Source organism: Notechis scutatus, chromosome 2, assembly GCF_049901735.1.
Source record: "Notechis scutatus isolate UNSWTSFEM ecotype Mainland chromosome 2, rNotScu1.2, whole genome shotgun sequence".
NCBI classification, from domain to species: domain Eukaryota; kingdom Metazoa; phylum Chordata; class Lepidosauria; order Squamata; family Elapidae; genus Notechis; species Notechis scutatus.
Window position 1 is genome coordinate 156,763,969 of NC_142010.1, and position 26,337 is coordinate 156,790,305.

At 42.8% G+C, this 26,337-nt stretch overlaps 1 protein-coding gene and 1 long non-coding RNA gene across 4 annotated transcripts; both read left to right on the plus strand.

Annotated features, from left to right (window-relative positions):
- Window positions 1–3,128: 3,128 nt before the first annotated feature.
- On the plus strand, window positions 3,129–24,947 carry CRB3 (crumbs cell polarity complex component 3). Of its 3 annotated transcripts, XM_087956996.1 has the most exons (5): window positions 3,129–3,238; window positions 13,918–13,978; window positions 19,264–19,513; window positions 22,683–22,753; window positions 24,140–24,947. In XM_087956996.1, exons 3-5 carry the CDS (start codon window positions 19,438–19,440, stop codon window positions 24,341–24,343), a joined length of 351 nt encoding a protein of 116 aa, XP_087813122.1. In that variant the 5' UTR covers window positions 3,129–3,238; window positions 13,918–13,978; window positions 19,264–19,437; the 3' UTR covers window positions 24,344–24,947. The 3 variants fall into 3 exon arrangements, with proteins under 3 accessions (XP_087813122.1, XP_026537729.1, XP_087813123.1); XM_026681944.2 differs by lacking the exon at window positions 13,918–13,978; XM_087956997.1 differs by lacking the exons at window positions 3,129–3,238; window positions 13,918–13,978 and adding an exon at window positions 3,376–3,395.
- Window positions 19,520–20,067, plus strand: LOC148132353 (uncharacterized). Its single transcript, XR_015747885.1, has 2 exons — window positions 19,520–19,840; window positions 19,905–20,067. It is a non-coding gene; the product is annotated as an uncharacterized LOC148132353 (long non-coding RNA).
- Window positions 24,948–26,337: the final 1,390 nt, after the last annotated feature.

The following is a 26,337-nucleotide window of genomic DNA, read 5'->3' on the forward strand; positions in this document are numbered from 1 at the left end:
TTAAAGTGATTAAACCATGATCCTGTATTAGTAAAGACCACTCCTAAGTAGGTGTAAGAATTTACTTGTTCGATTGACTCCCCATTAATCTGCCAATTATATTTCCTACTTTTTGTGCTGAAAACCAACACTTTGGATTTGCTTTTATTAATATTTAAGAAATTCAAAGTACAATAGGTATTCAGCTTATGCAACAGTCTCCTCAGGCCTATTTGTGAATGAGCCATTAATACCATGTCATCGGCATATAAAAGGGTATTAATAAATTTATCAAGAATCTTTGGCATATGCAAATCTACTGCATGCAGGAATCCTGGTAAATCATTGACATAGAGATTGAAAAGCATTGGGGCTAAAATGCAGCCCTGTCTTACGCCAATATTGGTAGGTATGCTCTTAGACAGGGCTCCATTTACGCCAGTACGGATTTTCACATGGGTGTTTGAGTAAAGGGCCCTAACCAGAAAAAGGAGTCTGGGCTTCATGTTCAGGTCCGCCAGTTTCCTCCACAAGATATTTCTGTTTAACAAATAAAAAGCCGCACTTAGATCAATAAATGCAGTGAATAATTTCTTACCCATTTTTAAATACCTTGTTACCAAATGATATAATGTAAAACAATTATCTATGGTAGATCGCTCTGGTCTAAAGCCTGGTTGTTCCTCCGCCAAAAGATTATTCTCCATAACCCAGATTTCAATTTTGCTCAACAAATGCTTTGCATACATTTTAGCAACAATTCCAATTAGGCTAATTGGTCTGTAATTATTTGGATTGCCTCTGTCTCCTTTTTTATGTAAGGGAACAATAATGGCCATTTCCCAACCCACAGGTATGCGGCCAGTATTGTTTATAAAGGTAAATAGCCCTGCTAACAAAAGCGCCCACCAGTCCATATAAGTCTTAAATAATTCCGGGGGCAAAAAATATGTGTGAACCTAAGCATTCACGCCTTTCAGTCTAAGCTGTAAAAGATTCAACTTCCCTTTTCATGCCTTGCCACCACTGCTTCATGTTATTTAGATCCTGCTTATTTCAGGAGAGAGAATCCCAATGCATCTTTTAATTGATGAAGAGAATAAAGAAACATTTGAATTTTCTGCTGCTTGCACCATAATGCCATGTTGTAGCTCTAGTCTAGGTAGTATTAGTATAGTCTAGGTAGCCTTATTCCCTTTGAGTGAGTATATGAGAACTATATGCATGCCATAAAGTGCTCAAAATTGACCTGCTTAAATTGAAAGCAAAGGGATTTTTATTTTTATTTTTGGCTCAACTGACCCCAGACTGAATTATCCCCTGGGCCAGGCCTTGGTTCCTCTGGGTATAAGAAGCTTTCAGGAATTCCTACATGGCTGCATGTTGAGGCTAGAGAATGCAGCTCAAGGAAAGGGCAGCCATCCTATAGCCCAGATTGCTTTACAAAGTGGCTATTTATTACTGGTATAAGCTCTGTCATCCTATCTCCTGAGACTGCAGCACCCTGAGGAGACCAAGCAACATCAAGAATTCTTTCATGTCCTTTTCTTCAAATCCCTTATTTCCACAGTCAAACAAATGAGTTCTGCATTCAAAAGAAAGATGGAGAATGTAGAAAATAGGAGTGGCGGGGAGGAAGCATTTCAAGATTTGGGTACACTTAAATAGTAGATTTTAAAGTGGACTTCCTTGACCCAGGTGCCTTTTTGGAATGCTGACTAGCAATTCCCATAATTATCCAAGGGAAGTAGTGAGGCTAAAAACAAGTTAAGGAAGGTTCCTTGATACTTACCATGCTTCAGATTCTGTAAAATCTCAAGAAACCATCTAGTTTGCTAGCTTTTATCATCATCATCATCATCAGCCACTGTGTTAGCATGTTTTAGCATGTCTGATGATGTGGAATTTGACCTGAGCAATTCCAGGGAGTTGCTACTAGTCTTTGCAAGAAACAATTCTTTCTTGGGAGTTTTCTTCTTGTTCCTGGTGTCATACCTACACATCCCTATTGGACTCTTAATTCCATATACATTTGTCCTTCACAAACCTGTGCGACACTCTTACCATCTCCTACATTTCTTAAGTTTTTATTTTGTTTATTTTTATATATATATAAAAGTAGCAGAAATAACCAATTCTCCTGCCTCCTATTTTCCCCACAATAACCCTCCAAGGTGGGTCCGGCTGAGAGAAAGAGGAACTGGCCCATAGTCACTATTATTACTCCTTTTTCCATCTGAAATATTTATTTATTACACATCTTTTACTTTAAATGGCTTGATACATTTTATGTAAAGTATTAAAATTAAATTGTCCCAAGTTTCTTTGAGGCAGCGGGTGTGATGTAGTCAAAGGCCTGCACTCTCTCACACACACATACACAGAGACACACAAACAAAATCTCCATGGGTGCATCAGATTAATGCTTTCCTTTGTCAGTGAAGATGCAGAAAGCTTCCACAAGGGGGAGAGACTCCAAAGGTGAGCAGCAATAGCCAGTGACAGATTAAGATAAAGGCGCCTTCCGAGTCATCCCTGATTCTCCACGTACAGCAGTTTTCTTGGCAACAAAAGGGAAGTGGTTTCGGCAAGTGCCGATGCATTCTGGGGCTTTTGTTCATTCAGCACTAGCCTGACATGGTTTAATGGTCTCCTGTTAAAATGCTAATCAGACCTGAGATTGGGTGCTGCCTTGTGCCATGTGAAAGCGTCAGATGAAGTTTGTTTTGTTTGTTTTCCATCCGCTCTGTGACATCTCCTCTTAGGAAAAGGGCGCCTAGCACAGCAGCCGGGAAAAGAGAAACCATGTGCCAATTGTGATTATTTTGATGTGATCCTCCGGGCTGGCACTTAATATTGCAGTCTCCTCAGGGCACATTTCCCTCCGTTTATTTACTGTCCTGCAAAGTAATGCGCTTAGCAATATTATGCGGAAGCCAACCGCGTGGAATGGGCGACAAAGCAAACGCGGCATTAACACACAGGCACCAGAGGGGGAAAGCCAGGAAAAGGGAACTCGGGGGAGCGATCCCGCCGCGCCGTGCCGCTTTCTTCCGATCCGCAGAGCATCCAGGCGAGCAGGAGGGGGCGCCTCACCTGGCTCAGGTACGGGACGGGAAGTACCTGTTGCTTTGGGGATCACGTGCCAAGGAGGGGGAGGCGGAGGAGGCGGCGGCGCTGTCGTCGTTGCGGGCAAGCGACTGCTGGGTCAGAGCGAGCTCTCGAGCCCAGAAGGTGCTTGGCCGACAGCGCGAAGCAGGTAAGGAAAGGCGGGGATGGCGCGGAGCGGGGGGGGGGTTTCCTCTTCGGGGCTTGCGGACTTTGGCATCTCCCACCAGCGAAGGTGAAGGCTTGGAGTGCTGCCCGGGAGAAGGAAGGCAAGCCTGTTTCACCTTCCCGATCCTCGGAAACCAAGGGTGGGGTGTTTTGTTTTCTCTTGTTTGTTTTTGGCCGGGCTGACTTGGGGGTGGGTGGGGTTCCCATGGTTAAGCCGGGGCTTGGGCCTTCCGAGCGAAAGTTGTTGACTTGGACCTTCCGAGCCCGGCGCCGAAACCCACTTTGGCGGCTCTCCCCTAACAACTTCCAGCTGTTTCCCGGGAAAGGGCGGGCGAAGCAGGTGCCTGAAACGCTCCTTTGAACTTTGGTGTCCTTTTGGTGCGCCCCCCTCCGGGCCTTAACTTCTGTTGGGACGGGAAACTAAGCCAGCTTCTTGGGGGGGGGGGCATCTGGGAGGGGATCCGATCGGGCTGAGGCCACGAGCAGTTAGTGCTGCTCGCTGTTGGAGCGAGTTTTCGCTGGGTTGTGCTTCCTAAGCGGCCGGGTTAACCATTGAGTAACCTGCTTGAATTTCTCGCAATCCAACCTGGGAAATCGGATAGAGAGGGAGATTTTGTCTTCCTTTAGGAGAGTTGAACCAAATCTTGTAAAGAAGGGGATGAGAAATTCATGGGCTTTTGAGATTAGAAGATGCAGGGAACCTTTTCTTGCGCCTTACTGGCTTTTAGAAAAGTCTGGAATTCCCTTGACCCCACACAATGAATTTTACAGCTCTATTCTTAAGTCTAGGTAATGTAGAGATATACTCTTAACTTCACTTTCTATTTTTAATTTCTGGCCTCATTGTTTATAAACCATCTCCCCGCCCCCATATAGAATAGAATAGAATAGAATTCTTTATTAGCCAAGTGTGACTGGACACACAAGGAATTTGTCTTGGTGTAAATTCTCTCAGTGTACATAAAAGAAAAGATACATTTGTCAAGAGTCAAGAATCATAAGGTACAACACTTGATAATAGTCATAGGGTGCAATAAGCAATCAAATCATACTAGGAAACAGTCAATATAAATCGTAAGGATAAAAGCGACAAGGTTACAGTCATATAGTCATAAGTGGGAGGAGATGGGTGAAAAGGATGGGAGGATTAATAGCAATAGTAACAGTAATGCAGACTTGGTAAATACAGTAGTTTGACAGTGTTGAGGGAATTATTTGTTTAGCAGAGTGATGGTGTTTGGGAAAAAACTGTTCTTATGTCTAGTTGTTCTGGTGTGCAGTGCTCTGTAGCATTGTTTTGAGGGTAGGAGTTGAAACAGTATATGTCGAGGATGTGCGAGTTCTATAAATATATATTCCCTAACTCAGAATCCCCACTCCGTGCACCTGAAGAACTGAACTGCAGCCTAGCAAATCTTTTGCTGTACGTTTGTTTTGAAGGGGCTACAGGTTTCCTGCTTTCTGTAAGCATGTGCCTTTAAGAACCTAAGCACTTTGTGGAAAAGCCTAGCATTCTTGCAAGCATCCCCAGCAGGTAGTCTACTGAAAAACAGCCTACTAGACTGTGGGTTACTTTCTGCTCACTTCTCTCTGTCTAGAGTTTTAAATAAATAAAAGCAGTGCCATTGGCACAGTTAGGAGGTGGAATATGAGCAGGTGTAACTTCTTTGCAGTTTCTCAAGTAGTGAGGCCTTGGCTTCCTTTGCATCTGGTCACTGGGGGGAGGGGATTGCTTTCTGCAGAGGGGAAAAGTGACTTTTCTTGCCTTGCCAGGAAAGTTGGTCAGGATTCTGTGAAATTTAGTTGTAGGTACCAGTGAGAAGATAATGTTCATAGAAGTAGCAGGCACAGGACTGCCAGAATTATCTGTGTTAAATGTTCAGTTGCATAGAAGTAAACATCAGATCAGTTTTTTTGTTTTTGTTTAAAAGGTAAAAAGATGTGCTTGTTCTCTCTGGCTGGATTCACACAATGCTCTAAGCTAGTGGTTCTCAAACATGTTGATTTTGGGATTTCTTTACATTCTTAAAATAACTACCTATTCCAAAGAGCTTTGGTTTATGTCGATTTTACCAATGGATATTTACTGTATTATAAATTAAAACTGAGAAATGTTGAAAGTGTTTGAGCTTGAACATTTGTAAGAACTGCTGCTCAAATACATTATGTGTTAGGCTTACTGTGATGCATGGAGTCAACCATGTGATTGTAAACCATAGTTTGTGGGTTAGGATTATATGTGAACTAGGCTAGTGATGCATGTTGAAACTTACCAAATAGGGCTTAAGTGTATTAACCCAGCCTCGTGCTTACCTGTTTTAGAGTCCAGCTGGATTGCCAACATTTGAAATCATTGTGGTTATATGTGTGCTGATGGGTAAGGCCTTCATATGACTTGACCAGGCTTGAAACTTGTTCAGTGGTGCAAATCAAGAGGAAGAGGATAGGGAAGATTTACTCATTCCATGCAACCATAAAAAGTTTGGCAGCTGTACACTGTGTTTTATAAGGGTGGAACTTTTGCTTGGTCAGTACTTCATCTAAAAACGGCCCTATTATCTGAAATCTAGGATGGCCCAAGTTCCTTTTCCACTAGACTTCTGTGCCTTAATTGCCAAGCAGAGATCTGATGACATGATTACCTGCTCAGCAAACAGAAATATCTCCTAATAAATCCTGCTGTTTTTGAACACGTGAAAAGTGCAGGAACCATGATAAGAAAAAGAACAGAACAAAACTCCAGTTTTCTCTTTCACGCTTTGAAGTGGTAAAATTAATGTGAATATACCTCTGAAATAATAAGGTTCAAATTCTCAGAACTTTGTTGCTGTTAGAGAAGTTAGATCAATTGGAACAAAGTGGAAATGATTAGCGATATCTCTAGGTTCTGTCTAATGAACAGACAAAAACTTCTGAAACTGTGGCTATTAAAGATAACCCTTGGTGTAAGCAATCCCTGTATACTTACTCCCCAAGATTAGTCCCTGCAGTGCTTGTCTTAGAAAAAGAAGTTCCAAGGTAACAGGAGAGATTTACTCACTTGGACTTCTGGATAGGCTCAAGGCCTTGCTGAGCAGAAAATAGCAGCAGCAGCCCTCTTGACTTCCTGGCAGAATTCAGACAGTACTCTGAATTGTAGGCTAATGTCCATGAATAGGTTCACACAGGACATGAAGATAAAACGAGGTTGGCTAATTTGGGGCTTATCTCTTCCTAAGGGAGCTTAGCTCCACACTATGATTCCAGTTTCATTCCAGGAATGAAACAAAAGTATCTCAGTGCAAGGTATCACCTTTTAACCAGTGACTCATGAAAGCTTCCTAAAGATCATGGGAATGAGTCTGTCTCACAGCTGACTTTTTGCTCTGGGCTCCCAGCATTAGAATATGGTATCAGAAGGAAGAAGAAGGGGGAAAAAGCTCTTGAGTCAAGAGGCGTTCACAATTGCCAACCTTCTGTGTAGAAATACATGGAAATTAGTTCCTGTATCTATTCCAAGAAACCACTGTAATGTAGTCATTGACTTATGACCACAACTGAGTCCAAAACTTGCTAAGTGAGTGAGACAGTTGTTGAGTTTCACCCCATTTTACAACTTTTTTTTACCACAGTTGTTAAGTCAATCACTACAGCTAAGTTAGTAACACAATTGTTAAGTGAATCTGGCTTCCCCATTGACTTTGCTTGTCAGAAGTTCACAAAGGACAATCTCATGACATTGGAACATTGCAACTGTCAATGGGTCCACATTTTGATCTCATGACCATGGGCAGGCTGCAATGGTTGTAAGTGTGAAAAATGGCCATAAGTCACTTTTTTCAGTGCTGTTGTAACTTTGAATGGTCACTAAATGAAAGGTTGTAAGTCAAGAATTGTCTGTATAAAATATACTTGGATTAGCAATTATTCAGAGAACCCAGATCCATCATGGTAGATACAAAACACACCCTTTAGTTTATTTCATTGGTGGCAGTCCCTAAGAATTTACTTAATGTGTCAGCAATTTTAGCTTAGTCCCCACAGGAACCAAACTAAAAAGGGTGCATTTACTATCTTTTGAGATCTACTCATGTAAAGGGGTTTTTCTTTGCTATCCAGCTGTCAGCATGAGTTAAGGCCCAACGTGAGTCCTTCCTACATAAATCATTGGGAGTTTTATGAAAATAAGAATGTAATTATTTCAAGAGCTAGGTGGGATAATTTATTTAAGGAATAAAATATCTTGTTGACACTCAGAGGCTAAAATCCTTTTTGATGCAAGAAATATTCAGATAAATTAGAAGTAACCATTTACAGTAGGGGTAATTGTATTGGCTGGGGGTGATACTGATATGTAAAGTGATAAGTACTGTAAAGTAGGTTTATGGATGTGAATCACTGTCAAAAGGGGATCATTAAACATCATTCTTGGATGAACTGATTATGATTTTTAGGCTCAATTCACACATTACAGTAAGGTATGGTGTAGTTTGTTTAGTTTAAACCCAGCATGTTCCATGCTGCTTAGTGATTACAATTTATTCAATAAACCAGAGTTAAATCAAACCAGGAGGTAATATGATCTGCAAGCTACAATGTAATTTGATTGTTAGCAATCTGTTTTGGCTCAGACTTCCATCAATATAATTGCTGAAGAGCCTTAGTTCAATCCTTTTGCCATAAAAGTTATTGTATTGGTTCTCTTCTTTGTGAATGGCTGCCTTAAATTACTTACTGATTGGGCTCATCACAAAGTGCTTTAAGCCATAATGAGACCAGCTTAACATGGCATGTGGATAGAGCCACTTGGTTCTATGATTTGATGGCTTAACATTATAAATAATCTGAGCCCTGATGGCTTTAAAAAAAAATTCGGGGAAGCCATGGCTTTAGTATGAGTCCAACCAGAGTACCTGAGAGGCTGAGATATTTCTCCATTGGGTTTTAAGTACTGCTGTCAGATTTTTTTAATCACATGTGCTTTGCTGAGGGAAAACGAACATATGAACTAAAAAAAATGGCAAAGTTGGTAGAGAGAACCTTCATGGTTTTCCCTGTGCTGAGGTGGTGTATTTTTGATGCTGCATATTGGACACAGCCAGTTTGGCATAATGGTTAAGGCGGACAGGAACTAGGAGACTTGCTAGTTCTGCCTTGGGCACAAAGCCAGTTAGGTGACTTCATGCCAATCTCTTTCTCCCTCCCTCTCTCCCCCCCCCTTTCTCTCTCTCCCTCCCTCCCCCTCCCTTTGTCCTAGGAAGAGGGGAAGGGCAAAACCACTTCTGGAATCTTGCCAAGAAAACCTCAGGGATTAGGCCAGACAGTCCTCAGGTGTCAACATGGACTTGAAGTCCCCCCCCCCTCATCCCAACACAAAAAAAGTAGAAAAACAAAGTTATCATCAATATCTATTTGCAACCATCCCAGAGGCATTTGATTAGTTCCTAGGAAACAAAATGCAGTAGTAGATGATCTCCAACTGGAGACCTTTCTGGTGATGATAATGACGAATATATTCTCTGAGAGGACTTGGGTTCTATTTATAGAGTCCTGATTTTACCTGTCTAGGTAGTTCTTGGTCCTCTGACAAAAATCTTTTCAGTTACGAATGCCAATGCTTCCTTCATCTCTTTCAGCTTTCTTTACTGATGGAAAATGTCAGTATCACAATTGTTCTTTTGTTGCAATGGTAACACTGAGATTGTTTGAAAGTTCCATAGAAATGTGATGTTTAATAAGATAAGAACAGCCAACCTTTTTTCGTCCTGCATAGACAGACACAGACATATTTCTGTTCCTGCTAAGGAGCTCAGTGGGGAGCTGGATTGCTTTAAGAATGCTCAGGTTGATGTGGACTCTGATGAACCTTCCCAGGTGGGATGGCAAAGAACAAGAAGGTGCTTCTCTCACTCTGCCAAACAGGAGTAATTTGGGGGTGCATGATGGGTCTGGGTATTATGGAGAGGTGTTAAAACTTTCCCGACGTGGAGATCCTGATTTAGATGCTATTTCTCCCCTCCCTTCTAATTGTACTGCGGAACAAGTAATTTTCATAAAGATTGTCCAGGACAAAGAGATCTGGACATACTTCCCAGCAGTCGTTTTCATCAAGATGGCTATTCCTCTGAAATGCTTGGATTCTTGCAGCCCAGTATTTATTGGAAGCATGCCCATGAACCTGTTCAGAGCAAATGGTTGTTGCTTCATGGTGTCCTGAGCAAGTAGCAGAGCAGAAGATAGTGGGCAACCTTGCAAGCTTTCCTTATGGCAAGCGACTATTGAATATGTCTGCCCTTTTGATAATTGGGCAAGCTTTCTTGTGCCGTTCTTTTTGCAGGTGAAAGATTTTCAATAAAGGTGTCCTCAAATTACATCCACTTTTACCTATGCATAAAGCAAGGCACTGTGCAGAAGTTGCTTTAAAGTTAGCATTCACAGAAGGTGAAACCAATATCAATAGCACATGTGCAGTTTTATGCACAAGGAACATAGGCTAAGATGCAAATGCTGTATGAGTGTGTTATGGTAGAATGTATCCAGACCTGTTAATTCAACTTGCATCTGGAGTAATCCAAGTCTAAGGTCAGATTAATTTGGATCCTTTCAGGGTGCTCGAGTTACATTTCTCTTCCCAGGAAAGGGTGTGTACGTGCAGGCATGCAAGTGTGTTCAAAGGGCAAAGTGGAGGTAAAGCTATGCTGTGCTTTGAAAGCTGTGCCGAGGGAACTATATAGTATTTCTTTGAGCAGGCCTAAAAGATTTCTTGAGGTCCCTGCTACTGTGCATTAAGCAATGAAAGGCACTGCCATAGGACATGGTAAGGCTTTCAGAGATGACGTGGTGTACTCATTGGTGGCTACTAGCCACAGCCTTTTGTTTGCTTCATGGCTTGTCTTGCTTGGGAACATCTTGTTGGGGTGGTTGGGAATGCCAGATGAGGTGGATGTGTGATTTGACTCTGTAAATAAATTCCTCTGGTGTGTGCTGATTATTAAGCAATTCGGTTTGCTTTCCGCCCAGGAAGTAAAGCAATTGCTGATGTACACTCCCATTGAACCAGCAACTTGAGGGTATCTTCTCTCCTAACAGTCTGGCAGGCAATTGACAGGGTTCCTGTGAGTGAAGAAATCATGCATGGACCTGGCTAATTGAGAAACAGTCTGTTCTGTTTTTTAGAAAAGAAAGAAAAGCTTGGCGTAAATATCCAACTATAAAGACTTGAAATCGTTGTGATTGGTTAAAATAACTAAGAAATGTAAAATTTCTGAGAGAGAAAAAACGGCAATGAGTTTTGTTTTAAAGACTGATTTGTAAGTACTGTACCTAAGCAGCTAGATTTTCCTATTGTTGGCTGAATGTCCAATTTCTGGAGAATATGGAGCCCTCCCATTCCTATCATGCTCTTGTATCAAAAAAGCAAAACCCAATTTCTCTTCCCCCTCCCACCCTGACAAGGCCCTGAAACCATCCCCTCTTGATGTTGTAGTACAGAAGAGCGAACAATATCTAGTGGGCACTCTACTTTTGAAATGTTAATTAATTCATCACTTGGTTAATTGGCTCCCTGTGAATACGAATGAACTCTTTATTCCCACCTTATCTTGAAGATCCAAGAAAAATTCTTGCTAAATTTATTTATTAGATTTTTTAAAATCCCATCTTTATTACTTTATAAGTAACTCAAGGTAATCGAACATACCTAGTACTCCTCCTGTTCCTGAATCCGTGTCCTCCACAATTCCCTTATCAGTCCCAGGGGGCATGCTGCTTATGACCTACATGTAAATTATTGACTAGTCCGGCTGGGGAACGCCCATTGCTGTGTTTCTCTTTGGTTTTATCCACTCTTGCTGGGTGATGTGAATCAAAACATATCTTGCTCAAAGCCTTTGGACTGAACTGCCCTTTTTCTGGGTCTCAGTCCAGCTTCCACTGTACTGCTTCTCTAAGAAACACCATTTAAAGTAGGGGTGTAGAAAGTTAGCACCCACCCTGCTCCTAGGAAATGAAATATTCTAAGAAATATTAAAAAGGCAGAATATTATACCTCCCTGGATGAGAAAAGGAGAAACATGCTCCTGGAAAGCAGCCCCCACCTTTGTTAATCACCCCAGAAAGACTGAGCCACCTTATTATCTACAAGACAAAAGACATCTTATCTACAACACAAAAGACCTTCAGCTCCAGGGTGATAGGAATTGCCCAAAGCCCCTTCATTACATCACTCAGCAAGAGTCAACCAAGCCTGGGACTCAAGACAACCTACAAAGTTACCCCTGTCTGGCCGCATGGGAGTCTGACAACCAATCAGGATACATTTCTTGCCACAGGAACAGGAAGCAGGTTCAAAGCCCAACAGAGGTTAGAAATCTCTCTCCTTCTCTCACCCATGTGCTCTTTTTGCCCAGGACCTCAAACCATATGGTCTTGCTGTCCACTATTAAACCATCCTTCCAAGCAGCCTCCATGTTTCCAGTGTCTTTCTTCCCACTTGGAACTGAACCCAGATGGATGTTTCTTCCAACGGGGGTGAGCATCTGGCAGGGTCATCTTAAGCCCTCCAGCATTCCCCAGTTGCACTGCTGACATTGGGAGTAAAAAAGTTAGGTGTTTGATGGAGATATATTGTTGCTCCAAAAAAACAGCCCAGGCTTATTTGTATAGTAAAACTTAATTTTTCTGATTTATTCCTTAAATATAAAAGCTGCCCCCAAAATAAAAATTACAAGAACCCATGTTAAATCTTAATGCTAAGTCTTTACATCCGTCTTTATTCCATCTTGATGACCTATTTCAAGGTAGGGCAACATTGTTATCATTATACGTAGTTCTTAATTTGCACCATTTGTTTAGCAATCATTCAAAGCCACAACGGCGGTCTTCACAGTTGCAGTATCCCCATTGGTCACATGGCCAAATTCAGGTGCTTGGCAACCTGTATTTATGGCTGTTGCAGCATGCCCAGTCATGTAATTGCCATTTGTGAACTTCCTAGCTGGCTTCTGACAAGCAGCGTCAAGGGGAGAAGTCAGATTTGCTTAATGCATGAGTCATGTAGCAATTGCAGTGATTTGCTTAAAAAACAATGGCAAAAAAGGTCATGATGTCAGGCACAGCTCACTTGTTTAGCAACAGAAATTCTGGCCCCCGTTGTGTTCGTAAGTTGAGGATTAGCTGTACTATGTGTGAATTAGTGGGTTGCTTCCTTGAAGTCCACTTAATAAATTCACGCCAGAGGTGAATTTTCAATGGGGCCTTTGCTGGTATATGACTCAGGCTTTCATCCTTTGGGATATGCTTGTTAAATATAGCTCCATCCCATACCTCATTCATGTTACAGGTAGTCTTCGACTTACAATCACAATTGAGGCCAAAATTTCTGTTCCTAAGCAAGACAACCGTTAAGTGAATTTTGCCCCATTTTATGACCTTTCATAAAAGCCACAGTTGTTAAGTGAATCCCTGCAGTTAAGTTAGTGACATGGTTGTTAAGTGACTCTGGCTTCTTCATTGAGTTTGCTTGTCAAAAGGTCACAAAAGTTGACCACATAATCTCTGGACGCTGAAATTGTTCTAAAAATGAGCCAGTCGCCAAGCGCTGAATTTTGATCATGTGACCACAGGGATGCTGCAATTGTTGTGTGAAAAACAGCCACATCCTTCCTTTCTGCTGTAACTTCCAATGATCACTAAATCATGGTTGTAGGTCGAGAACTACCTGTGCTCATAGATTCCAGTGGAACAATTTCTATACAAACCTGTGTAAGAATGTAACCCTGGCCCTTTAAGCACTAGCCTGTCTGCTTCTTTTGTCCAAGAAGGTAGTATAGGTGTACTTCCAGTGATCCATCCAGGCACCTTCCTCTTTTCTATCCAGAGTGGGATTGAAATGTGCATTTAGATTACGTTTTTAAATGCATGAGGAGAGGGGAGGAGCGTTTGGATGTTGGGCTCACTTTAGGGCAGGGGTCTTCAAACTTGACAGCTTTAAGACTTGTGGACTTCAACTCCCAGAATTCCTCCTCCAGTCATGTTAGCTCGGGAATTCTGGGAGTTGAAGTCCACAAGTCTTAAACTTGCCAAGTTTGAAGGCCCTTGCTTTAGGGAGAGCAGCAAAAAATAATAATAATGAGGGACTATATAGGTGGGTGAATTTTGAAAACCTTTTATAGTTGGGTATTGAGAGAGAGAGAGAGTGAAATAAAATACAGATTAGAGGTCATTTGCTAAGACTGTCATGGATGGGAAGAAAGGCAAAATTGGTGTTGTTTCCTTGAGTTGTTACTCAGCAAAAAAAAAAATCACATATTTGGGGCATGCAATTTGGGGGATGATAGACTAAGAAAAACAGCTCTCCTTGTCTCAAAATTCAGGGAAGGGGAAGGGGAAGGAGAAGGCAGCGGATGTAATGGATGGATGGGATCAGGGAGATAATTGGGATGTCCTTGGAGGAATTGCAGAGGGTGTTTGTCTATATAATCACCAGGGTTGGGCCTGACTTAATAGCCCTAACTAACCAAACACAAGTCATGAATGTCAAAGTAGGTCCACCTAAGAGGAGCATTTGTACATTTTTGTGGGGATAGCAACAGGTAAGGCTATCTGTAGAGATTGTCAGTCATCCAGGTAATAGTTGTCTCAAAGGTGCTTTTTTTTTCTGGACTGTTTTTTTTTTTCTTTGAGGAAGAAGAAGAAGAAAATGTTTCACTTCTCATCCAAGAAGCTCCATCAGTTCTGATGGCAGGTGGGTGAGAGGGTGGACAGGGATTGACCGTTAAGGCTGGGCGGTAGAGAGATGGAAGGGTAGGTTCTGACAGGATGGTGGTAGAAGGATTATATTTCTTTGCAGTCATCTGGTCCCTTCAGGCAGCGCAGCTTGCTTCACATGAAAGAGCAGTACTTTCATCTGAATGGGATTTCTCATCAGATATTTTTTGATTTTGTAGTTTGTCATTTTTAAAAAAACAAATTCGCTTTTTCATTTTTATTTGCTTTTTTAATATGTTCATGATTTAACATATAAAAAGGAAAATAACACCATACAGGAAATAACACCATATAGGAAAAAAAAACATAAATAAAAATAAACTAATAAGAGAAAAACCTAAATGTACCTAAATATAAAATGAAAAGGTCAATTCTTAAACAAATTAAAATTCAATCACATAAAGAACTGTTGGATGACTGTCTTCAGTCTAGTTCAGGGGTGTCAAACTTGTGTTGTCACGTGACATATCGGCACTTTTCCCCCCTTCGCTAAACCGGGAAGGGGCGGGGCCAGAACGTGACGCATCTGGCCTCTGGGCCACGAGTTTGACACCTCAGGTCTAATTCATGGGTAGAGAATGAACACATACAGGTAGTCCTTGACATTGATTGATTGAATTTATATTGCCATCTAATCGCCCATGGCAACTCGAGGTGGCTTACAGAATGTAAAACCATATTTAAAAAAAAAACAATAAAAACTAACAAAAAGAATCAAATTAATAAAAGTACAATAGAACAAAATCTAGAAAAAAATAAAATAAAAAATCACTCCCCAACTCCCACCCCCACCCCCGGCGACAGCAGATCACACGAGCCATTTGATGGGCTCCATCCCTTTCTGGGTTCCCCAGGCCCGAAGACAGAACCAGGTCTTCAGTGCCTTCCGGAAGAGTATTAGAGAGGGGGCCATTCTAATCTCTGGGGGAACGATGTTCCAGAGAGAGGGAGCAACCACGGAGAAGGCCCTTCTTCTGGGTCCCCCCAAGTGTATCTCCCTCAGGGGTGGGACCTGCAACGTTCCCTGCCTCTTCACTCCTAAGGGTCGGGTAAATGTGACTGGCAAGAGATGATCCCTCAGATAACCTGGTCCCAAGCCATGAAGGGCTTTAAAGGTGACAACCAGCACCTTGAATTGCACCCTTAAGACCACAATTGAGCCCAAAATTCCTGTTGTTAAAGCAAGACATTTATTAAATGAGTTTTTCCCCATTTTACGACCTTTCTTGCCACAGATATAACTTGATAACTTAGTAACCAGGTTGTTAAGCGAATCTAGCTTCCCAAATGCTTTTGCTTGTGAGAAGGTCACAAAAAGTGATCACATGACCTTGGGATGCTGCAAAGGTACCATGTTTCTCATATAATAAGGCCGGGTCTTATTTTTTTTTGAGCTCCAAAAAAACAGCTAGGCCATCTTTTCGGGGGTGACCTAATTCCCCCCCCCCTTGCATCCTCGGGCGGGCAGGAGGCGACGGCTTGGATGTTGACCTCAGCGTTGGTGGAGCACTTCGTATCGGGAGACCTTCCACCACCGTTGCTTCCCTTTCTCCCTGTGCCGCCGCAGTGTTTGGAACATTGCCGTGGCATTTGGCGCAGCCACATGGCTTTTGGTGCAGCCACGCGGGGCTGGCCAGGGCTCCTCCCTGCAACTGGAGCCCGGCGGAGACACTCGGCTTCAGGCGCTCCTGTCGCCGCCTTCCCGGGCATCGTTCGAAGGCAAAGCCCATTCTTTTAAAAACGACGCCCTACTACAACAAAGCCTCCCCTGCCCGAGAGGGCAGCCCAACCCCACATGGGAAGGTGAATCTCCCGGGGCCGCAGCGCAGGATCAGCCCACCCCGGAAGAAGCACCCAGCCGCCATCCCTGCCGGGCGCCGGGCAGAGCATGAAGAGCTTCGCCTGGGGTGCCCAGCACAGCTGACAGGTGGGCCCTCCTGCCTGGCACCGGAGCTCTGGCCAAGGCAGCGAGCGCCTCCCCGGCAGTGAGCGACGGAGCTGGGCAGGCTGAGCAGAGCTGGGAGGAGCCCTGGCCGGCTCCGCGTGGCTGTGCCAAATGCCGCATGGCTGCGCCAAATGCCGCGTGGCTGCGCCAAACGCCACGGCGTTGCTCCAACGCCGAGGTCAACTCAGACAGCACCATATCCGGGTGTGCAGCAAAAGTAGTTGGTTGACAGTAGGGAGGTTGGTGGCGAGGCATGGCTGCCCGCAGGGCGCTCCTAACAGCAAGCCCCCCGCCATTTCCCCCCATTTTGCATGTTTTAATATGGGCCTTAATTTGGGGAGAGGGGCTTAATTTCATTTTATGCCTATAAAACATGCTGGACTTCCTATTGGGGGAGGCCGTATTGTTGGAGAAACACAGTAGTAACTGTGAAAAATGGTCATAAGTCCCATTTTTCCATTGTTACTTTGAATGGCCACTAAATGAACTGTTTTAAGTCAAGGACTACCCATATTTCATCCAGAGATTTATGTCAAGTGTGAAATAATAAAACAATATTTTTAGTTGTATCCCATGCACAGGAAAGCTAAATTTCCATAAATGAGTTTTCAAATGTAATTTAGCTTCACATTCATATCTTTAATATTTGTTTTCTCAGCAACTTGGTGAATATTAAACCAAAATAATGGCACAAGAAAACAAGGGCAAAATGAACAAGTGCTGTCTCTTTCAAAATATTATATTTCTAACATACAGAAACCCAATCTGTACAACATACAGGTAGTCTTCAAATTACAAGCACTTGTTTAGTGACCATTTGAAGTTACACTGATAAAAGTGACTTATAGCCATTGCAGTATCCTTATGTTCGTATGATCCAAATTTGACCACTTCACAATTGGCAGTATTTATGAGGGTGCAATGTCTGGGGTCATGTGATCACCTTTTGCAACCTTTTGACAAGAAGCAAAGTCAACAGGGAAGCCAAATTCACTTAAAAAACTGTAATAAGTTTATAAAAAAGGGTCAAAACTCATTTAACAATTGTTTTGCTTAGCAACAGAATTTTTTTTTTTGCTCAATTGTGGTCGTAAGTCGAGGACTACCTGTACTTTGTGGTGTATCTAATAATTCCCAGAATCTTTGGTTGTGTTAATCACATTTTAAGATAATAACATAGGGTTTCTTTATTAAAACAAGATGTTCCAGGTTTTTGTTTTAAATTACTTGTAGGTTGCTCATATCTATCTAAATGCTATTTTTCAGTTATACATAAAGTTTAACAGTTGTTTGGGAACCCCCAACTCTTTTCCCACAATATTAATCATTTAGGGGTTTGGGGCACTGCTAATACATGTCCCAAACTGCAATATCAGAAGAAAATTGCATTGATTTTATTGCCGTTTTCTGGTTTAGGCTGTCCATATTTAAGGTCTTAATATCATTTACCAGTAAATCATTTTTACCATAATTTGTTAAATGGGAAATGAGACAGTCAGCCTTGTAAATGGGAAAAGTAATACTGTAGTGGCTTGTTTAGACAATTGATTAACTATGTGTCACCAAACCATTTTTGACTTCCAGCAACCACATAGATAATCTGCATGATTAGTCAAATTACTGAATTGTTTTTGCTCCCATTTTAGTTGTCCTTGCTTGTATCTGTTTGATTCAGAAAAACATTTAGGCAGAGCTCTAAGACAATCCAGTAATAATCCAGCAAACTATAAACCAAATCCAGAGATCCTTCTTAAGCCATAGTCGTAATAAATAAGCTAACAGTGGTATCAAACTCTGGCTTACTTCCTTAAACAATCCATGGGTTGCCACCGGTGCCATCAAAAATCATTCTAAGCCATAAAGGCTGAATGCAGTGTGCTCTGCCAACAAGAAGCAGCAGAGTATTCTGACTTTGTTGTATATGTGCTTGAATACTTCTTGTCGCTTAGCACTTTATAAACTATGCTACATATTTATATAAGGATATCCTTTAAAACAGTGGTCCCCAACCTTTTTTGTACCAGGGACGGTTTCAAGCAGAAACATTTTTCAAGGACCGGGGGCGGCGGGGGGCGGAGAGAATCCGAGTTTGGTAGTTTGCTTGCAGACGTTTCATTACCTGACTAGGTAACATCTGATGTTGTTACCTAGTCGGGTAATAAACGTCTGCCAGCAAACCACTGTTCAGGGAGCGCCTCGGCCCTGCCTCCCTCAGCCCCATCCCTCAGGTGTCTCCCTCCCTCCCTCCCTCAGGTGTCTGCCTCGTTCCTCTCTCAGTCACTCTATCGCTCCTCCAGCAGCCCAAGAAGCCGGGGTGTGTGGCTTTTCCTGTCGCCACAGCTTCCCGAAGCGCCCGCTTCACCCCACCCCGCCCGCCCGCCCGCTCGCGGTTCAATCCACAGTGCTCCGTTCTACCTGCCTGCCTGCCTGCCTTCTTCGTTTCGGAGCAGCTTCGGCTGATAAAAAGAGGCGAATAGTTATTATTCTCAGCCGAAGCTGCTCCTAAACAACCAGACAGGCAGGCAGGCAGAACCGAGCACTGTGGATTGAACCGCGAGCGGGCGGGCGGGTGGGGTGAACGGGCGCCGGGAAGCTGCGGCGACAGGAAAAGCCACCCCCGGCTTCTTTGAAGCAGTTTCTTCCTGGGCTGGTGGAGGAGCGAGAAAGCGACTGAGAGAGCTGAGCCAGAGAGCAGGACAGGCTTGTGCTTCCTCCCTCCCCTTCTTTCATTTGTGTCCTTGATCCCCGATCCCAGCAGCATTCACCGAAGGCGAAGAAAGCCGCCATTTTTAATATTTTTTTCTTTTGCGGCCCGGTAAAGAGTGCTCCACGGCCGTGCACCGGTCCGCGGCCCGGTGGTTGGGGACCCCTGCTTTAAAATACTTCAGAAGACAGTCACGAGAAATTAAATGCACACAATGTCTCCCAGGAATATGTTTATGAGTAACAATTTATGGAGTATTACATATTTATGGAGGAATATGTTACATTGCTGGACAGAATGACTGATCTATTGTCTCGGTTTTGTGTATGGATGTGGAGTGGAAAGATTATTAGAATTGCGATGTTGGTGGAGAACAGAACGTCCAGTGGCTGTACCAAAGAATACAGGAAGCCAGTTGCAGTCCTGTTCAACACTCTTATTGACTTGTCCATTCAGAAGAACATCTAGTTGACCATTTGGTCAATGGAAGAAATATCTACTGATGATTCCAGACAATTTCTGAGTTGTTGTATTTGCAGGTGGCCCAGATTCAAACCTAGAAGTTGCCCAGACATTTAAGTATCATTCATCTTGTTTCTTTTTTCTTTTCCAGTGGCAAGCAAACCTGGAGTCTCTCTCCCAGGACTTTCTTGCAGCAGAAGAACTACCTGGAGTATTTGGGAGGTTGCTGCAGTACAGACAGAAGTTAGTGCCAGCACCCTTTCTCCTGCAGCAGTGGGGACTTCCTCCCCTCATCCTGCCCCTCTCCTACCTGGAGAGGTGGGCAATGGCCGGCTCTGGACACCTTGCACTCCTTCTGACAGTGTCTCTCCAGTCCCTTTTGCATCCTGCATGGGGTCAGGGTGGGTGAGCTACCTTTGCTGCCATAAAGGAAAGAAGAATGGGCTGGCTAGAATTTGGGGAGGGAATCTGGCATCTCTGTTGGTTGGTGGTTGATACAGTTGCCCGTCTGCTTAGTGATTGCCCCAAAGAGTGGATCATGCCCAACAGTTAGAATGTCTTCTCTAAATTACTCCCCTCTCCCAAACAATAAAACAATGTATTTGCAACTGTTTGGATAGTAAATATCCAGCTTATACTACAAATTCTAGGAATTCTATCTCCTGTTGGAGTATGATTGGCTTTCATTGATTGGCTTTATTTTGGCAGGTATCATATGATACCTTAGAGTGAATTCCCAGCCAGCTGGTGAGATCTGGAGTAATCCAAAGTCTTAAAGTTGTCGGTTACCAGAGGTAAAGTATTTACCAAGAGTGCAATGTCATTCAAACAGTGCTCCATGTAAGGTACCATTATATACTTATTTTTATTTTATTTGTTTTACTTATAAGCCTTCTCAAATGCTAAAGCGAATCTAAGGAAATAGGCTATAAATTAATGAAAACATTTGAGGGGACCCCCTCCCCAAAAAATCAATAAACTGTTAAATAACATGTTGGGAGAAAACAGTATAAATATAAACAAAGTAAAATACTCAGTATCAAATCAAATATAGAGCCAGAAATCACTCTAACCCAAGGCCTGTGGAACAAAGCCAAGCCTTTCAAGCTTTCTGAAAACACAGCAGGGTCCCAGATTTTCAGCAAAGCAATCCCAGCAGGCATGGAGAAGGGCCCTACTAGATTGCAAATGTTAATGGAGGACCTGGAATATCTGCTTTTATTGTCTATTTGAGGAAAGCTCCCTTTATTCAAATTTAATGAACTTAAAATTCAATTTAACCCTTGAATGTGTTTGATTATTTTGCATAGCTTTTACTCTGGACTGGATTTTAGAACTTTGAATACAAGTTTTGAATACAAACGTTTAAGTTTTCTTGTTGAGTTTATTCTGTTGCACAAGCTATCTTGGGAGACGTCCATAAAGGTAGCTTAGAAATAGTTTTAATAAATAAATTATACAACATTATGGATACAACCTATTAAATGTGAAGTGTCACAATTTGCCAAACAGTTATAAATACATATTTGGAAAATATTTGACTTCCATTTTGGTAGAGAAGCAAATTGGTTTGTGTTCAGAGAGATCACAATTATGCACGTGCCTTGTTCTAGTAGTTTTAATTTCTCTACGATCTGAGAACGTCATTAACCTTAAAATGTCTGCTCATTCAAATATAGTGAGACATTAAAATAACAGCTCAACTAATAGCAGAATCCTTTTCTTCCCTCTGTGGCTTCCCCTGAATTATTTGGCTCTTGGCTAGACCTCACCTATGAATTGCAAAACAGTTTCAGGGTATAGTTCAGACTCCTTCAGGCCAGGGAATGAGATCTATCTAAATAGTTAGTGCCTGCCTATCACTCTGGGCGTGGATTCTCTCTGAAACTTGGAAAGACTGCTGAAACCTGGTGACTCCACCTCCTACTTTCTCATACCTGAAACAGTGCTCAGGCCAAGACAGAAATGAAATGCCTGGGAGCAGAAACTATCCAAGCACGAGCCACACCTGCCCCAAGAGCAAGGTGAAAGCTTGTCAATGGAAGTTTCTTTAAAAATAAAAATAAAACCAGCAATTCAGTAGTCAAGGGAGTCCTTTTCTAAATGTTGCATTCTTGGGTGAGGCTTAGAAACCTTGCTGGTATTTGGGACATTTTTAAAAGGAAACTCATGGATGGACTATTCAGGTGAAAAGATTGTTGAGCCCTGTAATAGAAAAAAACAACAACCAGAGATTGGCAACTGTGTCTGAAAATGTATTTATATAGGCAGGATTTGAATTAAACTTTGTAGAAGTAGTATATCCATGTTTCTGCTTCCCTAATGCCCAAAACATTAACTTGAGTATAAACAGGGCAGGCAATGTCCCAGTAGAGAGGGTCTCCAATGCCTTAGTGATTATCTAAGGACCTAGTGGTGGGCTTGAATGTTTGAAACAACCAAACCCTCACTAGCCTTGGGAATTAGTGAATGATTGAAGCTATTCCTCGACAAGCATTTCTTTCTGCTACTACTACCCTGGATTCTCCCTGAATATTTGTCCATTTCACACACAGAAGTACTATATCTTATTCTTTTTACTCAAACAAAAAAGAAACAATCCAGGTGTTTACCACCTGTTTACCGCATTACAAAGATGCCTGGGTATATTATATCCTAACAGTCACTTGGTGGCATTGCATTTAGTAGTGTATGGCTGGATTAAAATAACCCATTACCTTGCACAGATTTGATTTCTTGGCTGGCGTGTTATTAAAAAATCATCTTAGAGGAAACACATAAATGGAGTACCATTAAGTTCTGTTCTAAGTCCTATGATGTTCCACATTTTTATTCATGATTTAAATGCTTCTCTAGGGTGTTTATGAAACTGGCACTCTAAAGCCTGATCTATGCTCCTGCATTTAGGTCCAAGAACAAAGGCAACGGAGTACGGTGGCAACAGTATGCATGAAAAGTCTTAAGGGCCATAGTTGTTGACAAGCTGACCATGATCCAGCAAAGTAACAGAACCACTAATAGTCAAGACTAATTTTCATTCAGCAGTGCTTTCATCTGCAATACCATGTCCTATTTATGGCTAAATTGTATTTAAAAAACAAACAAGTGGAAAGCCCAGAAAGGCAGCCAGGATAGTGAGGGGCATAGACATATAATCCCATGACAAAATGGAGAAGTAATTGGCTATACAGTATGTGTAGGGTTGAGAAGATTGGAGTGATACGATATCAATTGTCTATTTAACATAAAAATAACATCTGGAAGATGAAGCAGAATTCTTTTTTTTGTGCTCCAGAGAACAGAAATTATTCCTGAAGACAAATTAGATGTGCAGACCCAAATAGAAAGACTTTCCTAATAGACACCAATTTTGAATAGATGGTGTTATGAGACTGTGGCCTTATTTTTACTGGAGGGAATGAGGGAGAGCTTCACTGTCCCCTATCTGTAATGCTGTACTTTGTAATGGAGAGGTGTTGTACAACATCATCTGCAGAGTTACTTCCATGGCATTAGAGCCAGATAGGAGGCTCTTCCTGTATGTCTAATGCTGTTTTATGTCTCTCCAAGGTTCCTCCAGTGACAACAGCACAGTGGTACCTACAACATCAGTGCCAACCACTTCTTCCAAAGGCCTCTCGGTAGGTGTCTCGAAATGTGAGCTGAGTTTCTAATAGTTCTTGAGGGAAAGGTATAGTAACCCTAGAGCAATTTCTGTTTTTTTCCAGTGAGTGAAAAGAACACAACTGATGCTTGTGTTTGCTATGGTAAATTGGGTGACTTGAAGACTGATAATGTTCCATTATAAGATGGGCAAGGTGGACATCACCACAACATCACCACAAGATAGTGCCCTTTGACTCACTAAGTGTCCAGCTTTTTAAAAGAGACAAACCTTGAAAGATAGTTGTGTTCTCATATGAGTGCTTATAAAAGTCTGACTGTTTTCAGTACACACAAACACAAGAATGCATTGGCAATGGGGGTCTGGATTTGAGCTGCCCTTTTGGAATTGGAAATAAACAAACATAGATGATCTTGTACAAGGTCTCTGCTTTCTGTCTGTGTGTCCATCCATCCTACCATAATTGATAAAGGCTCCGAGCCTGAAAAGGAGCTGTGGCAGTTTAGTGAATTAAAGAACGAAGCAGTGTGTCTTTAATGTGATTCTTAAAGGAGGTGAATCGTTTCCAGTTGTGCATAAGCTTTAAAAAATGACAGTCTGTTTGTTTTATGGATAGCAGAGGTGCTCAACTTGTCAAATATTTTCAAAAGCTTGCTGTGACTTAGTGCATAAGTAAAGCTGTGGCTTTGGACAGTGACATTTTTGACTGTTTAAAATGTGCTGAATGAGGGGTACTTATGATGGGTCCATAATGTTGCAGATTGCAGATTCCCTGCAGTCAAAGAATAACCATTTGTGAGCATCCCTGGTTGCTTCCAGCAAGCAAAGTCAAGGGGTAGCCACCAGAGACAGTCACAAGCCAGTAATATAAGTTGCTTTTGCCACTTTTTCTCCTGAGAAACCCCATTAGGGAGTATGACTGCAACATCCCCCTCCTCCCCATGCTCCATAGCATCATGCTTACAGCACTCCCCACTTGCCCAAGGTCCTTGCTGGACTGCCCTCACTCCCTAATGCCCAACCACAGTCCCACCGGCCCATATATGCTCCCTAGTGCCCACCCACAACATACCTACATCCTCCACATGACCTTGGTGCACTCCTTACCTGGAACTCCTGCCTCTACCCACTCAATGACCCTAGTGGTCCAGCGGTTATTATGACAGCAACTTGGACTCCTGGGTTTATGATTACATCACTTAGCAACAGCAATCCCAGTCCCAATTGCCATTGCTACTCACGGACTACCTGTCCTGTACTGATGTGTGACAGCTGTTGATTGGTGCAGCACAGACTGCAAAGGGTGGGTAGTAGCTTTTCCATGTTGGGCTCTGCCCTGCTCTGTTTTTGTGTTGAACAGCAGCTAACTCTGCTCTCTTTCTTCAACTCTTCCTCTGTGCAGAAGGCGGAACTGGAAGCTGCCATAGCTGTGCCTTGTGTTTTTGTAGGACTCTTGCTAATCGGCCTTTTGGTTTTCATGGGACTCAAAATTCGGGAGAAGCGCCAGACAGAAGGGACTTACCAGCCCAGCAATGAAGAGCAGGCAGGGGCCCGTGTGGAACCGCAGACCAACCTCAAGCTGCCACCAGAGGAGCGACTTATCTGACAGATGGAAAAAGGACTCCATTTTGGGATCATTCCTTGGAAAAAGCTGCTTAGCACACTGGACTAAAAAAAAAAAAAAGACTGAGAATGGACCTGTGAAACTGGAAGATCCCCAGTATGGTTGGCAGCATTCCCAGCTGGCTGGCTAGCTATGAATAGCTGTCAGTGGAGAAGTTCCAAATGCCAGAAAGAAGGCAGCCCGGAAGCTGTGATTGATAGAGATGCAAGATGGGATCCTGCTCTCTGCAGCCAGAAAGAAAAGGCCCAGCCTGATGCTATGAGAACAGACCATGCTGGCTGGATATGCTCTGTTTGCACAGACCTCAAGGACAAGTCGTGGTCTTCTTCCTAGAATAGGATTGACTGTGCAGCCAGTGGGAACGGACGGCCTTTCTGAAGAGAGAAGGATGGTGATTTTGGGATAGGAAGGCTGCTGCCTTGGCCCAACTGGTGGATTCTGGGAGGGTTTTTTGCCTTTCAAGTGTTTTTTAAAGTCTGTGTTGGTTGTCCTCTGCCTTTAAGAATGCTATTTTCTAATAAAAGTCCATCTCCCTTTTTTGATGAGGAAAAAATGGCACCCCTTGTGGTGAGGGAGGGGTTAATGCGCTGAGTTGCTTGGTGGAAAATTTATTCTGAAACGATCTAAATGCGTAAATGGAGGATATAAACACCCAGCAATAAAATGAAGCAAATCATAGAAAGCCTTATTCCATCTTATCAAGAATCTAAAAATGTTGCTAGACCTCACACATTAAACACATTCTTTATTTATGGTATTCTTCAGTTACAAGGGCTGCTGCTTCATTATCCTTCTTCCAAGCTCTTCAGAGTCACCATCTTTCACGTATCTTGTTTTGAAATATTGGGTCATTCAGTTTACATCCTGTTTTTATTTTCTATAACTCAAGGCTGGGTATATAATGTTCCTGCCTCCTGTTTTCTCCACAGTCACCACTCTGGAAGTGGGTTGGGCCAAGAATGACGGGCCCAAAGCACCCAGCTGGCTTTCTTGCCTGAGGGAGGGCTTGCTTTACCCCCCTTTTCTGTGCATTGCATAGAATGCAGGCAGTTGGGTTTTTTTATTTTATTGCAGTGATGAGTCAACTCTAGCATAAGGGCATAAAGAGACATCCTGGCTTCTCTACAGTTAGTCCTTGTCTTATGCCTATCTTTTAGTGATTGTTCAAAGTTACAGCAGCCCTGAAAAAAAGTGACTTTTTACTGCACTTAGGACCACCACAGCATCCCTGCTGTCACAGGATCAGAATTTGGGCACTTGGCAACCTGCAAATATTTTGATGGTTGCAGCATCCTGCAGTCGTGACTTTTCCATTCAGTTTTTGACAAGTAAAGTCAATGGGGAAAGCCAGTTTTGTCTAACAGTTGCGGCAAGAGGTCTTAAAATCAGCTGTGACTCACTTAATGACTACCTCGTTAAGTGACTGGTGTTTTTGGTTCCAATTGCAGTTGTAAATTGAGGATTACTTGAAGCCATCCAAGTTCAGCGGTGAAAAGCTGGTGGAAGGATAGTGTAAGAAACTTACAAAGGAATATTTTAGGCTTTGGCGGACACTAGGTGGCAGCACAGTACTGTATAGCAGGGGTTCCCAACCCCCAGGCCATGGTCCACTATGGCAGGGGTCTCCAACCTGGACAACTTTAAGCCTGGCGGACTTCAACTCCCAGAATTCCCCAGCCAGCTGAGCGATGAAGTCTGGTATTCTGAGAGTTGAAATCCGCCAGGCTTAAAGTTGCCGAGGTTAGAGACCCCTGCACTACGGGGTCGAAACCTATTTGGAACTGGGCCACACAAGAGCCGGGCTGGTGTGTGCGCTTAGCTCCACTCCTGTGAGTGGCACTCCAAAGACCTCTCCTCACATGAGTGCAGAGCTGCGTGCATGTGGCCCAGTTCCCCCACTACCCCTGCTCCAAAAGCGGAGCAGTGAGAGCAGAGGCTGAGTACGCTCTGCTCAGCTTTGCTGACTCACTGAGGCT